This window comes from Quercus robur, chromosome 2, assembly GCF_932294415.1.
Source record: "Quercus robur chromosome 2, dhQueRobu3.1, whole genome shotgun sequence".
Lineage (NCBI taxonomy): Eukaryota > Viridiplantae > Streptophyta > Magnoliopsida > Fagales > Fagaceae > Quercus > Quercus robur.
This window is the reverse complement of record NC_065535.1, coordinates 61261528-61278051: the sequence shown is the minus strand read 5'-3', so window position 1 is coordinate 61278051 and position 16524 is coordinate 61261528. Positions and strand designations below refer to the sequence as shown.

The 16524-nt window shown below is 39.5% G+C and overlaps 1 protein-coding gene across 1 annotated transcript; it reads right to left on the bottom strand.

Annotated features, from left to right (window-relative positions):
* Positions 1-13102: 13102 nt before the first annotated feature.
* Positions 13103-13513, bottom strand: LOC126701539 (uncharacterized). The gene has a single exon (XM_050399703.1). The coding sequence runs from the start codon at positions 13511-13513 to the stop codon at positions 13103-13105; it is 411 nt and encodes a 136-aa protein (XP_050255660.1).
* Between the last annotated feature and the right edge of the window lie 3011 nt (positions 13514-16524).

The following is a 16524-nucleotide window of genomic DNA, read 5'->3' as shown; positions in this document are numbered from 1 at the left end:
CTCTAAGCCCAATTCAACTTTTCCTCAAATCAAATTCCATGGATCTTCACGCCACTGTGTCGGCAACCATTTTTTGCCAAGTCATCGTGGACCCCTCATTCTCCAAAGTCTAGTAGTTTTGAAATTATAAAAAAATAAATAAATAAATAAATGGGTTTTGGGTTTCGGGTAAGGTATGGATATTAACGGGTATTGACAATCGGGTATCCATGGGTAAAGTTTCGGGTCGGGTATGGGTATACCCGATCCATACCCTACCCATGGCCATCCCTAGTTAATACTGATTAATAAATCTGATCTCTCTCTGTCACCTATAAAAAAAATGAAATAAATCTGACCTCTCTCTGTCTCTGTCTCTGTCTCTCTCATGTGACAGTTTTTGTTATTTATCAACTTTATATCTGTACAGGATGTCTCGTCTCAGTTAGTCTAGATTTCCAAACCAAATGGAAGTTGACAACAATTTATGGAGAGTAAAATGGCTTGAGAACCAGGAATATATATATATATATATATATTTATATTTATGGGCAAAAGTGAGCGAATAACTTGCTTACTTGAACTGCAAGGTTAGGTTATGAGTAACTTAATTACAGTTCTTTAGGTATTATATCTCAAGTTTTTTTCTTTCTTTTAATAAATCAATAGTTATAAGGCTCTTGGCAAGTTTTCCAATAAAATAAAAATATGCGGATGCATTGATCAATGTAGTATAAACATTGTTATCTTTCAAGATGATTAAATTCAATGCAATCATGAGTTGGAATTTCATTGGGGGAACATAAGTCACTACATCTAAGAAACTTAATTTAAGTTTTACCTTTTTGTATTTATAAAATTTATGAGTTAAGCTTGACACATTTTCATCAATTCATGTCAATTAATTCCGATTGAAGTATCTTTTAACTTTCATTGGAGACCCAGGCGCCAAAAGAGCAGAATTTAAAAAAAAAGGTTAATAGTTTGCTCCGGTGATTCAATATGCTGATTCTTGAGCACAGGGACCCTACCTGTAAGGGCTGTTCATGCTTATGGTAATCGGCACTGATGGGCTACCTGGCTTGAATCTTTTGTGAATGCAGTATCTGATCAAATGAATATGTTTCTCATTCCTTCCTCTCCAACTTTAAGTTCACAGCAAATTCTGATCAGTTCACTCCGAGAGGGTATTGGGACCCTTACCTGTCAACTTTTTTTTTTTCTTCCCAAATAAAAATTTTTCTTATGAATGAATGGATTTTTAGTTGTTAGAACTTAGATAGACACAAGTACTAAAAATAAAAAATTTTGCTTATGAATGAATGGATTGTTTATGGACTTCTTGTGATGGTGGCTGGAGTTGTCGCTAATTCAGGGATAACGGGCCAAATTCGGGGATAAAATAGTAAAACTATGACTTTTTCCTTCTTGTGACAAGTAGGTTCCCTTGAACCTTTTATTATCCTTAAGTGAGGGCCATTGATGTCATCTTTAAAAAAAAAAAAAAAAAAAATTAATGGTAATATTAAGGATTTTTCTTTCATGGTAGGCTCTTTGTTGTGTTTCGGTAACTTAAGGATCTCGTATGCTATTTTAGTTGAATTGACATCTCATTGAAGATCTCGTATGCTAGTCAAGGGCATTTTAGTTAAATTGGCACCTCTCCATCCACAAAGTTCTTAAGGGTTTAAAAAGGAAAATGGTTCAAACTGCAGGATCAATAGTATATTATAACTATCTTTAAAAAAGAAGAAAAAAAAGAAGAAGAGAAAGATCTCATATGCTAATCACTTGTATTGATCATTTTCATCTTCTCTACTGGTATAAGCATAAATACCCCACTCTATTCTAGTCTATACCTGAGGCCCTAGTCTCAATGACGAAAATACCTCGAACTCCTACTAAAATGATTAACACTATATAGTAAGTTCAATAGGCCAAAAGATGTAAGCCTAAATCACTTTTAAAGCCCAAAATAGTCTCATAAAAGTGGCACACATTGTCGTACACCAGTTATTACTAACATATGTCTGTTAATGTTATTTTAGGTGTATGCCACTCAGTGATAGCAACCCTAAAATCACTTAATTACATATCTAACTCAAGAGTTGATCAACTATTAGCTATCAACACTTTAGAAACCTTAGGGTTTTGAATTTTGGCTATAAATACCCTCCATTCTTACCACTATGGACAATCATCATTAGCATACCAAAACTCTACCAAAATCAATCTTGAAACCACCATTTTCTCATTTTTAAGGTGATAGTGATAGAGCATAATAGTCGAATATTATATTTAGTTTTATAACCTAGGTAAGATGGAAAACTAGTTTTTTATTCAAAGTTTTGAATTTTCATAACTTTGCTCTAGAAATTTTGTTGCTGCAATATATGCTAACCTAATTTGAGAGAGAGAGAGAGAGAGAGAGAGAGAGAGAGAGAGAGAGAGAGAGAGAGAGAGAGAGAGAGAGAGAGAGAGAGAGAGAGAGAGAGAGAGAGAGAGAGATCTGATTTTCTTTGGGGTTTATGATTTTGTTTTTGGTTCCACTCTAAAGAACTAAGGGTAGGGATTTGTTTGAGCACATTTTATGGAAGTATATGGTTTGTTTAGAGTTCAAAATTAATAAAAGTATATGGTTTTTATTTTATTTTATTTTTGAGATAGAAAGGTATATGTTTTAAGTCCAATAATAAAACTTTTTTTTTTTGGCAAGACAGTCCCAATGATAAAGCTATGGGTTTATTTATTTATTTATTTTATACTTGCCCTTGAATAAAAATGAACCTAAATTATGATTTTTTTTTAGTAAACCTAAATTATGATCTAAAAAAAAAAAAACCTAAATTTAACACTAATAAATTCTAACTAAATTATGTTTGTAAGGACCAGATTTGAGTCCCCAGCCCAAATGATCAATGAACTTAGGCCCAAAAAGCCCAATACAATAAATTTGTAGAGAGTGGGTTGGAAAACTAGGTTCTAATAAGTTAGATAACAATTACAATGGATCCAAATCATAGTGAAGTAAAAGTGGACAGGTATTATCTTAAGAAAATCGTCCTCGGTACAGTCTGAGAAGATTAATTCATGTATATATTACTTGGAATTGGTTACAAATACAGTGTTAATGGCTACAGTCTTTTCTTTCTTTAATTTCCCGATCCCCTTCTCTTAGGGTCTCCCTTTTAATTTATACTACTTCTCCCTTTTCATCTTTATCCTCCACCTAGATGGTAGATTGCTTGGGTTGATCCTTATCCCATCAGCACCCTCTAGAAGTCTTTGGGGGTAGCTGTAAGGCTGAAAAACACTGTTCAGAAATCCCTTCCTCATTAATACGGCCAGAGAGTTAGCTACAAAGCATTCAATGTGGTGGTAATAGTTTTCTCTTAGATATTTCTTAGCTCCTATCCCCCTCGTACGTTTGTGATCCACATCCTTATCAGTAGAATTTCTTGGAATGTCACTTTGGACAATAGGATATACACTTTGATTTGTGTTTCGTTTATCCGAGGAGATATTTCTCCTCGGCATGCCTCCTCTAACCTTCTCATTTGTAACTTACTTACGGGGCTCTAAGTCTGACATCCTCATTATTGTTTATTTGTTCTCGGACCACCCAACATCCTCGGCTAAGGCCTAAGGCCCAACATATAACTTTAGGCACATGCCCTACAATAGCCCCTCAAAACTCCGATTTTTCCCCTCTTATTCGAGGAGAAAAAAAATGAGGTTCTGACTCTAGAGAATTAAATCCATTTATTTCTCTTAATTTACATACATGAGAGTATCGCTTCACGTGCCCCATAACTGTCCTTGGCGCTTCGAAGCCTGCGATGTCTCATTAAATGCTCCAGGCGGCGCTTTGCTCCCCATACCTACGGTGAGATGTAGATCCTACAACTAGCATCTCTCCTTGTAATTTGAGCGAGATAAGTCCCACTCAATTCCCCCTTCTATATAAGGCACCCGAGGGAATCATTTTTCCTCATTTTACAAATGTTCGAGCTCTCAAGAAATTCATAACTCTCAAACCTTCAAGGCTTCCCAAGCTTCTAAAGTTTCCAAGTCTTTTTCTCTAAAAAATTTGAACCTTTAAGAAGTACCAAAAGTAATACACGTGCTCATTCTCGTAAGTTTCTTCTTTTTTAGGTCATTTTCTTCTCGGCTAGTCTCCTCGCCCTTCCATTCTTTATTTCCTCTCCTTGAATACTTTATCCGTTTCCCTTTAGCTTAACCAAATTGGTAGGTTTAAGCACCTTGTAGACACTCCTGCCGGTATGGAGGGTTTCAGGGTTAAGTACCACATTTCGCAAGGAGTAGCCTTGCGGTATTGTGCTCCAGATCGGATAGTCACAGATAAGAAAGAAGGGGAGGTTGTCATTCCTATGATCGCTTTCATATAAGGAGGAATGACACTTCCCATAGGTAGGGTGACCCAAGACTACCTAATCAACCATAGGTTATGTCCCCAGCAGTGTGCTCCTAACCTATTTAGGGTCTTAGGTAGTGTAGATGCTCTTAATGAGTAGATGGGCTTGGGACTTACATGGCACGACGTCGTTCACATGTACAAATGCCGTTCACATGTACGAATGCCATTCACTTGTCAATGTGGGATATTACCTCAAGTCCCGGTCCATTGTTGTTAGGCTCGTATCGTGTCTTCCCAAGTCCAACAAAGGTATGAAGGATGACTACTTAATCACCTCTGGGGAGTGGCACGATAGTCTTCATTGCCCAACTCGGGAGGGAGAGCTAGGTGGGGTACCCTAGGTTTAGGTCCCTTCTTTTCTTTCTCTTTTCCTAAAGCACGGGCAGTGGCTCTTCGGTTTCACTACTCCTTCATTATTTTTGTATTTCGTTCACTTCAAATAGTGATTTCATGATATTGATAGCTTTGCTCCTCGATTTTTTATTTTTTATTTTTTTGTGTGTAGATAAGAGGCACGTAGCTTCCAGACTCAGTCTTGTCAACGTTGTGGGTCTCAATAAGGTGCTGAGGTTCGAGATATTCGTGAGTGAAGACAGGCAGTTGCGAGCCGTTCATCTGATACTTGACTTCGAGCCCTTGTCAAATCTGTTCCAAGACGTGGGCCAAGCAATAAGAGCCGGTGATCCCAGGCTAGCCCGCATAGACATTTCAGTGTCCAGCTTTTTGGCTTGAGAAGACCTGCCACCTGTTGAGCTGCCTTTCCACCGCTCTTCTCTTGAGGTAGGAACCCCAAGGGAAGAAACAACCTCTTCACATTTGTCCTTGGAGGCTGAAATTGATCAGTTTCACCTCGAAGAAGAAGGAGAGGCATAAGAAAGGCATGTAGAGCTCTCAGTCTCTGATGGTGAACTCGACAGATCCTTTGCGACTCATTCTCCCAGACTTATAATCACCTGGGTGGACAGTAGCTCCGAGGAGGAGGAAGACATGGCCTTGAATCTAAGGAAAGGCTTGAAAGATATCCTTGCCGGGAGGAACAAAGAGTCATCATCTAAGGAGGCCCCAAAGACTTAGCTTCCCCCCAATCTTCCCCCTCCCCCTCTTCCTTCCCCGCTCGACCTGCTCCCCAATCCAAACTTGCAAAAGAAGAAGTGGAAAGAGAAGAATATCGAGGAGGGGGAGATTGCCCTACCGAAGGACTCGAAACAGCAGAAGATAGCCAAAGATAGGGCGCGGGATACTTCAGTGGAGAATAAGGAAGCCGAGCACTCGGCCAAAGTACACCATCCAACTTGGAACTGGACAGCGTGGCATTACCCTAGAACGCCTCTATCAGGGAATTCTAGAGAGGCCATGCCTATCATGTGGCCGAGGCTTTGGAGCGCTCATTCTTGCTTCCCAAGGACATGGATGCCTTGAAGAAAGTGAAATAGCCAGAGCTTTTTCTGTCCCTGAAGAGGGATTTGGCCATGGTAAGCCCCTAGGCACACTTTACTTGCTTCTTTTCCTGTTCTTTTGTCATGTTTCTGACATATTCCTTTGTTGATTATATGCAGGCTATCCATGAAGTTTTCGTTGCTGAGAAATGGGTTAATGACGCCCGGAATGAAGTCAGGGTTGAGGCCAACCTCCGTGTCGAAGCCAACAGGGCCTTGGGTGCAGTTGAACAAAAGAACAAGGAGCTTTCCAGCAAGTTGGTTGCTGAGGAAAAGGCACGGCTAAGTGCCAAGGCGGGTTTGAAGAATGCCGATGACCAGGCCGAGGACCAACGCAAGAAGCTTTATCTTACAGAGATAGAGTTGGCCACCTAGAGATAGCTGGTCCTGGATTTGAAGGCCGAACTGCAAAAAGCCAAGGAAACAGCTCGGGTGGCTAGAGAAGTTTTTGAGGCCGTGAAGGCGGCATCCTACGAGCGTGGGGTGCAGGAAATGTATATAAGGCTGGCAAACGAGCTAGCGGAGGTGTGCAGGGATTACTGCAAGGAGGTATGGGCCGAAGCACTCAACCGAGTAGGAGTCCCTGCTACCTTCGAATGGAGGAGCGCGGAGAACATTTTTTATCCAGAGGACTTCCGAGGAGCTCCAGCATTGCCTCTTGCTCCTACTGCTTTTCCTTTCCCTCCCCCTAAACAACTCTCCACCCTCCAAGCCCCTTATCTTGATACTGAAGTCTCAACAGGGGCTGGCAAGACCAATGACCAAAACCCAGGGGCTGAGGCGGCCAAGGGTAAGGAGGCTGTAAAGGGGGGGTGCTCAGCCCAAGGATAAAGGTAAGGGTACAGAGGTTCAGCCACCGTTCAAGGCCTAGCACTCCGAGGATGCTCTCACGATTAAGGATGTGGTCTCCAAGGCCAAGGGTGCTGAGTCCAAGTCCAAAGCCGGTGATACTAAATCCAAGACAGCTGATCCTAAGGAGGACCCTCCCTGAGCAAAGGCATAGTCATAGGATCTTTTTACTTATTTCCCTTCTTTATTATTATTATTATTATTATTTTATTTTGGTAGTTCACCACTATTTATAATGTACCTTCTTTTTTATCAATGAAAAGACTTCACTTTTTATTTCATGAATCTTTCTTTTTCCCTGTAACCTTTACTCTCTAATTGATGTAGTTATTGTTTTGCTCTTTGATGAGACTCAGGACTGATAAGATTGTTAACAGTAGTGGATGGTTGCCACCTAAACCTCAACAAAAGTTAACAGTAATGCATTATTGCTAATTCAAATAAATTAAACACATATAAATAGTAAAGAAAATGATCATATGTTTGCATTGAGCAACGGGCCGTTTACAGGGAAGGCTAATCTTCATGGAGGTGAGCAAAACATTTAGTAGACAAATATCTAAGGGATCTGGCATAGCCTTGGCTTTGTTCAACACTTGGGCAAATAATTAAGGACATTAACTTATCTAAGGCCGTGATCCAAGGAATCCCACTTGACTAAGGCTCTGCTTAACACTTAGTGAAACAAACTGTAGTATTAATTTGCCTAAAGTATGTGGTCCAAGAGACCAGACGTGACTTAGGTTCTATTTAATACTTAGAAAAATAAATAGAGTGTTACTTTACTCAAAGCATGTGGTCCGAGGAACCAGACATGAATAAGGTTTTGTTTAACACTTAGAAAGATGTCAGAGAGTGTTAATTTACCCAAAACATGTGGTCTGGGGAGTCAGGCATGATTGAGGTTCTGTTTAACACTTACGCTCTGTTTGTTTTAGCATTAACGTTTTTTTGGAAAATTGCTCATTTTTCAAAGAGCATTTTCTAGAAAACTGTCTCATTTTCCAATGTTTGGTAACGACCTTGAAAATGAGTTTGAGAATGTTTTCTAGTATTTGGTATGCAATTTTTTTAAAAATATTTCTTTTATAATTTAAAACATGTATATTATGTAAACTAACTAATGTAATCATTATAAATAAAAAACCAAGAATGAATTTGGTTTTCATAATAAAATTTTGACAATAGATGCAATCAAAATTAATTAGTTGTCAAATTTTCATGATTTCTACCACTCATCTTGCTCATATATATAGATAGTAACGTATGTACACACACACACATATATATCAACCATTTGTCTATATATATATATATATAAATTTGACAGGGGAATACATTTTCAATAAGTATAAATAACAATAACTTTTAATTGTCTATTCTTTTTGTTGGTATACTAATTGTCTACTATGGTCAACCACAAGTCTCCAATATTATTTTAAATTATGTATTTACATAATGTACTGTATAATATATCATCATTGCATAGTATCTGCCAACAAAAAAAGTATTTGCCAACAAATGCAATTCTCCTAAACAATTATCATTCATTATATAACAATATTATTAGTCCACGGTAAAGATTGTCCCATGTAAAAGCAATTTAGAGCAATATAGGTACTATGTTTAAAATTTTCATCTTTTACTTCATTCTTTCTTTCTTCTTCTTTTTATTTTATTTTTTATTTTTTTGCACTTTATGTACGAAAAAGAAGTAACTTTTGCCTGGAATCCATCAAACCAAAAATTTCTTAGAGAAAAAAGAAAATCGAGCTTGAAATTCAAAGGAAAGAATTGAAATTTTGGTAAAGAGGAATGAAATAATTACCACTGCAAATTTGTTCTCCTTTGCAAGTCGAAACTATTGACCGATCAGTGAAGGAAATAAAAAAATCTAATCAGAGAATTGTGTTATAGAGGGGAAGAGAAACATTGAGAAAAGAGAGAAGAGAGACAGAGAGAGAGAGATCTATGGGAAGAGGAGAGACCAGAGTTAGTGACAGTGAGGGTGTGAGGAGAGAAAAAGTGAGAAAACTTACCATGAGAGAGAGAAGGTGCCAAAAAATTATGTTTCCCACGGCTATAGACGAAGATAATATTTATAGGAGATGCAACGCATGAGAGAGAGATTGTTTTCCAAAAAAAAAATTTAGAAAACAACCTATAGAAAATAAGCCTTATTTTTATTAGAGCTTTCTGTTGACCAAAGATAGTTTTCTATTGACCAGGTTTTTTTGGTGCTACCAAACACTGAAAAATGTGGAAACTATCTTTACAGAAGGTTTTCCAGCGAAACAAACAGAGCGTTAGTGAAACAAATTGAAGTATTAATTTACTCAAAGTATGTGATCCGAGAGATTAGGCATGATTTAGATTCTGTTTAATACTTAGAAAAATAAATAGAAAGTGTTAATTTACCCAAAGCATGTGGTCTGAGGAATCAGACACGACTAAGGTTATGTTTAACACTTAGAAAGATGCCAGAGAGTGTTAATTTACCCAAAGCATGTGGTCCGAGGAGCCAGGCATGACTAAGGTTCTGTTTAACACTTAGAATGATATAATTAAGTATTAATTTATCCAAAGTATGTGGTTCGGGGAGCCAAACATGACTAAGGTTCTGTTTAATACTTAGTGAAACGAATTGAAGTATCAATTTACCCAAAGTATGTGGTTCGAGAGACCAAGCATGACTTAGGTTCTGTTTAATACTTAGAAAAATAAATAGAGAGTGTTAATTTTCCCAAAACATGTGGTCTGAGGAACCAGATATGACTAAGGTTCTGTTTTACATTTAGAAAGATGTCAGGGAGTGTTAATTTACCCAAAGCATGTGGTCCGGGGAGCCAGGCATAACTAAGGTTCTACTTAACACTTAGAAGAATGCTATTAAGTATTAATTTACCCAAAACATGTGATCTGGGGAGCCAGGTATGACTAAAGTTCTGTTTAATACTTAAAAAGATGTCTTAAAATATCAATTTACCCAAAGTATGTGGTCCAAGGAGCCAGATATGACCAAGATTATGTTTGATATTCAACAAATAATAGGATGCATGACACACGATGTAATAAACTAAAAAAAATATGATAAAGACTGCTTTTATTAATAATAATACATTCTCAGGTTGTTTACATTTTAGGTGCGTGGTACAACATTCCCATCAGATCTTTAAGATAATATGCACCTATTCCTGCCACTGTTGTGATGCGATATGGTCTTTCCCAGTTGGCCCCAACTTTCCCCAAGCTAGGTTCTTGGCAGTGCCCAAAACCTTTCTTAACACTAAGTCTCCAGGTGCTAGTGGTCTTAGCTTCACGTTGACATCATACCCCTGCTTGAGTTTATGTTGATAATAGGCCAATTGGACCATAGGATTTTCTTTTCGCTCTTTAATTAAGTCTAAACTCTTCTCCAATAGCTCATCATTGCTGCTCGAAGTGAAAGAACTCGTTCTCAATGTGGGGAATCTAGTCTCCAGAGGAATAACCGCCTCGGTCTCATAAGTCAATGAAAAGGGATTCTCCCCAGTGGGCCTATGAGATGTAGTCTGGTATATCTAAAGGACGTGTGGCAACTCTTCTACCCATTTTCCCTTGTGTCGTCCAGTCTCTTTTTAAGCCCACTCACTATGACTTTATTGACAGCTTCAGCCTGTCCATTCCCCTGTGGATATGCCGGGGTGAAATATCTATTTGTCATGCCTAGGTCACAACAATACTTCTTAAAGGCCTTACTGTCAAACTGAAGACCGTTGTCCAAGATGAGGGTATAAGGGATTCTGAACCGTATGACAATATTTTTCCGAACAAATCTCTTGGCATACACGTCCCTGATGTTTGTCAATGGTTCAGCTTTAACCCATTTTGTGAAGTAATCCGTGCCAACCAATAAATATCTTTTATTTCCTGTTGCCTTAAGGAAAGGCCCTACAATATCCAAACCCCATTGAGCAAAAGGCCAAGGACTAGACAAAGGATTAAGGACCCCTCCAGGTTGGTGATTGTTTGGGGCAAATCTTTGGCATTGATCGCACTTCTTTACGTGCTCTTGTACTTCCCTCTGCATATTTGGCCACCAATACCCTTGAGTGAGGGCCCTGTAAGACAAAGATCTACCCTCGATGTGGCTTCCATAAATCCCCTCATGTGACTCTTCCAAGAGTAGTTCAACTTCTTCAGGGTGTATGCATAGCAAATATGGTCCAGAAAAAGATCTCTTATACAACTTTTGGTCCTCGGACAGCCAAAACCGATGAGCCTTTCTTCGTACCTTATCGGCCTCAGACTTAATCTCGGGCAAAATATCTTCCTTAAAGAATAGTACAATAGAGTCCATCCAGCTAGGACTCACCCTTATTTGATGAATATGAACCCCATCTCCCTTTACCTTAATAGGTTTACACAAGTCTTCCACAAGGATCACCTGAGGTAAACCTTGTGCCGAGGAGGTTGCCAGTGTGGTAAGAGAGTCAGCATGTGTATTTCTACTTCTAGGGATTTGTGACAAATTAAAAGACTCAAATCTAGACTGTAAGTGTCTAACCTGGTTCAAATATTCCTACATTCTGAGATCTCTAGCTTCCAACTCTCCTTAAACTTGGCCCACAACCAGCCTTGAATCAGAGAAAATTTTCACTACTTTCCACCCATTTTCTGAACCATAGTCATCCTTACCAGTAGAGCTACATATTCAGCTTCATTTTTTGTGGCCGAGAAGCCCAATCTTAAGGATTTATCAATTGTAATCCTCTTGAGAGATATAAGAACTAACCTCATTCCAGATCCTCTGTGGTTTGCCGTACCATCAACGTATACTTTCCAGGACAAAGGTTCTTGTAAGGAGATTGCACCAACTGATTTTTCATCCATGTTATGCTTCTCTACTTTCTCTTCTAATGGGGTTTTAGCAAACTCAGCTACCAGATCGGCGAGGACCTGACCCTTGACAAAGGTGCGAGGCATGTACTTGATATCAAAAGCGCCTAGGATCATACCCCACTTGACAATCCTTCCTATGTAATTAGCACTCCGAAGTAGAGATCTAAGTGGGAGCTGGGTTAGGACAACAACTGTGTGTGATTAGAAATAGTGGGGGAGCTTACGTGTAGCATGCACCACTACTAAAATGGCCTTCTCCAGTGGTAGGTAACGGACCTCGGCCTCATGTAGTGACTTGCTCACATAATAAATTGGCCTTTGTACACCATTATCAACCCGAACAAGCACCAGACTTACCGCATGGGATGCTATAGCAATGTAAGTAAATAAAACCTCATCCATCTCGGGTTTGGACATAATGGGCGGCCGAGATAGGTACTTCTTCAGTTGATGGAAGGCTAAAACACACTCCTTGGTCCATTCAAATCCCTTCCACTTGTTCAATAACTGGAAGAAAAGTCTACACCTGTCTACTGACCGAGAGATGAATCAGTTTAAAGTAGTGGTCATTCCTGTTAGCTTCTAGACCTTTTTGGGATTTCAAGGTGGTTGTAAATTGTTGATTGCCTTAATCTGGTCAGAGCTGACTTCAATTCCATGTTGTGTAACCATGTACCCCAAGAAATTACCTTATCCAACCTTAAAATTGAGTCGTAGCTTTTGCCTCCTCAAGATCTCAAAGATATTCCTGAGGTCATTAATGTGCTCAGATTTCAACTTACTCTTGACCACTATGTCGTCTATATAAATCTCAATGTTCTTCCCTAGATATGGCTCAAACATCCTGATCATCATCCTCTGATAAGTAGACTCCGCATTCTTTAGACCAAGGGGCATCACCTTGTAGTGGTAATTCCCAGTAGGAGTGACAAAAACTATTTTCTCCTAGTCGTCCGAGGCTAAAGGTATCTGATGGTATCCTTGAAAAGCATCCAAAAAATTCATCCGAGGATAGCCTATAGTCGCATCCACTAGTTGATCAATCCAAGGCATAGGGAAGGGGTCCTTTGGACAGGCTTTGTTCAAGTCTGTGAAGTCTACACACACTTGCCACTTCCCATTCTTCTTCTTTACTACCACTGTATTAGCCAACCATTCAGGGTAGAATATTTATTTGATAGCCCCAGCCTGTTTAAGCTTGTTCACCTCTTCCCTGACAGCATTAGAATGCTCTTTAGATAAGCGCTGAGTTGGTTGCTTTCTAGGGAGGATAGCTGGGTTGACATTCATGATGGCAAATGAAGTCAGGATCTACCCTAGGAGCCTTACAGGCATTCCAGACGAACACATCAATATTCCTCCTAAGAAACGCTAATAGTTCTTCCTTCTCCCGAGAAGGCAACTAAGCCCCGACCTAAAAAACCTTCTTCAGATCGCCATCTATAGCAATTTCCTCCAACCTCTCACACTTTGCCTCTCTCGACACCTTATCCGTAGATAGGATCAGAATCCTTGATTGCTATAAGCCCCCCTCGGTAGAGGCCAATGACTTAGCCGCAGGCTGATGCATAATGGCAGTTACGAGGCACTGCCTAGCCATGGATTGACTCCCCACAAGCTCCTTAATTCGGTCCCCTGATGGATACTTCACTTGCAAATGCAGAGTTGAAGAAGCAGCCCCTAGGGCATGAAGCCAAGATCTGGCCACAATGGCCGTGTAGGGAGAGTATGCATCCACCACAATAAAGTCCACTTCAACCACCTTTGAACCTGTCTGCATTGGCAACCTGATCTGACCCCTTGGGATGACAACCTTCCCATCAAAAATCACTAAAGGTGAATCATATGCTGTCAGATCCTCAGGATTTAAGTTCAGCCTTTTGTACAAGTTAGAGTACATAATATCTGCATCACTGCCCTGGTCTACCATCACCCTCTTCACATTATACTCCTATTATGAGGGTGACCACCAAAGCATCATCATGTGGCTGGATGGTTCTCATCTTGTCCTCGTCCAAAAAACTCAACGCCGGTTGGATCTCCACTTTAGCCTTCTTCTACTCAGAATTAGAGTCCTTGGTTGGTAGTCGAGTTACAGACATCACCCTGGAAGGATGAGAACCATTTCTCCCAGGTGTAGCAAAGATGACATTAATTGTGCCTAATGGGGGCCTTGAAGAAGTATTCCCCTAAGCCCCTATCCTTCATTAGTCTCCTTGCTTGTTGGGCCAATACAAAAACTACTGTAACTTTCCCTCTCTGACCAGTTGCTCCAGATGGTTCCACAGAGTTCTGTAGTCCTCGGTGGTATGTCCCTGCTCCGGGTAGTATTGGCAATGAAGGCTCTGATTGCACCTCAAAGGGTTTCCTCCCATTTTGTTTGGTCATTTGAAGTATGGCTCGTTCTTAATCTTCTCCAAGACTTGATGCAATGGTTCTCAGAACACAGTGTTAACCACTTGAGAAGTCGTAGATCTAGATTGTCCTGCAAAATCCTTTCGGGGTCTGTTATTGTTGTATCTGTCCAACCTGAAATCCCTCATCTCCTGAGGGATAACCTTACCTTTCCCCTTGCCTTGCTGTTGGTCTTCCTCGACCCTCTTGTATTCATCAATGTGGTCCATAAGTCGACGCACACTCCTTACCGGCTTCTTGGTTAAGGATTTTCTCAAATCATGCTTTGTGGGTAGGCCAACCTTGAAGGTCCTTACAGCCACATCATCAAAATCCCCATCAATCTCGTTAAACATCTCTAGTATCTGTCCGAGTACGTTTTCAGGGTCTCCCCTTCTCACATGGACATGGATAATAAGGAATCCAAGGGTCGATGAACCCTACTACATGTAATAAAATGAGACCCAAACGCTCGAGTGAGCTCCTTAAAGGAGTTAATAGAACCTGCACCCAGACCATCAAACCACCTCATCGCCACAGGCTCTAAGCTAGATGGAAATACCTTGCACATCAAGGTCTCATTCTTTGAGTGTATAGCCATTCTCTGGTTGAAGTGACTTACGTGCTCCACAGGGTCTGTACGACCATTGTACATGGTGACCGTGGGCTGAGTGAACCACCGAGGAAGTCTCCCTCCCTCAATCCTGAATGTGAAAGGTGATCTAGAGATTTGGTTGAGGGCTCTACTCATATCATCATTCCCTAAGCCTGTGGAAGATGAATTTTCATTTCTGCGCTTATGATGGTAGTCCTCATCATACGAGAAAGACTCACTAGGAGGAGTCCTTGATCTGCGTCTATAACTACCGTCCTCTTCACCATCAGAAGAGAAGTCAGAAATGGAGGGAGTTCGCCTTCTCTACTTGTGGCACAACTTCCTCTTTAAATGATTAATCTCCAGCTGCATGTCCTTAGCAGTTTTCTTATGAGAGACGCGGCTCCCACTCCTAGACTGGCTCTTAGTATGGGTAGTGTGCACACTCCCCTCCCAGTCTCTCCTTTGTTCAAGATCACGAAAGTGATCTTGACATTGAGACCCCATGGATTCTGCTTGGTTTGGACCAGAACCTACCATTGTTGAATGTTAGACGCATTATAACACCAGTAATTCCCACAGACGGTGCCAATTGTAAAGACCAGATTTGAGTCTTCAGTCCAAATTATCAATGAACTTAGGCCCAAAAAGCCTAATACAATAAATTTGTAGAGAGTGGGTTGGAAAACTAGGTTCTAATGAGTTAGATAACAATTACAATGTATCCAGATCACAGTGAAGTAAAAGTGGACAGGTATTATCTTAAGAAAATCGTCCTTGGCACAGCCCGAGAAGATCAATTCATGTATATATTACTTGGAATTGATTACAAATACAATGTTAATGGCTACAATCTTTTCTTTCTTTAATTTCCCAATCCCCTTCTCTTAGGGCCTCCCTTTTAATTTATACTACTTCTCCCTCTTTATCTTTACCCTCCACCTAAATGGTAGATTTCTTGGGTTGATCCTTGTTCCATCAGCACTCTCCAGAAGTTTTTGGGGGGTAGCTGTAAAGCTGAAAAACACTGTTCAGATATCATTTCCTCATTAATGTGGCCAGAGAGTTAGTTACAGAGCATTTAATGCGGTGGTAGCAGCTTTCTCTTAGATATTTCTTAGCTCTCATCCCCTTCGTACATTTGTGACGCACGTCCTTATCAGTAGAATTTCCTGGAATGTCACTTTGGACGATAGGATATACACTTTGATTTGTGCTTCATTTATCCGAGGAGATATTTCTCCTCGGCATGCCTCCTCTAACCTTCTCATTTGTAACTTACTCACGGGGCTCTAAGTCTGACATCCTCGTTATTGTTTATTTGTCCTTGGACCACCTAACGTCCTTGGCCAAGGCCTAAGGCTCAACATATAATTTTGGGCACAAACCCTACAATGTTTAATATTTTTTTTTTAAAAGGCCTAATTTAATAAAGTTACATATTTCCTACAAATATTTTGATTTTAGTTTTCATTAATTAATACATTCAAATATATTATATGATTTATATTTCTTGATAAACTTTTTTGTACCTTACAATGGGTTATTTGACTATCTCTTGATGATGCACATTGTTCGCAAAAAATAATCTGCAAGCGCATAGAATCGTAACAAGTAGTAAAGTGTTTTTAGAAAACGAATGTCGAACCCACAGGGATTAACTATGTTATTGAATACCAAAATTCACTAAATTAATTATTATTTGGAAAATCGAAAATAAATGGAATGTTCTACTATCTGAATTAAATTAAACTATTTAATAAAAATAAATCTACGAATAAAAAAAAAATTTAATAAAGCGTAAAAATCTAAAAGTGTAAAAAAAAAAAAATGATAAGAATGGTTCTAGAGCGATTGATTTCACCTAACAAATCCCACACAATTTATTCTTCCTAATTATTAAATTCTAATAATCTCCCGTTGATGATTAAAAATTCCTTAAGTATTCAATA

Coding starts and splice junctions, on each gene's coding strand:
- LOC126701539 (XM_050399703.1), bottom strand. CDS start 13,513: ATGGTAGACCAGGGCAGTGATGCAGATATTATGTACTCTAACTTGTAC.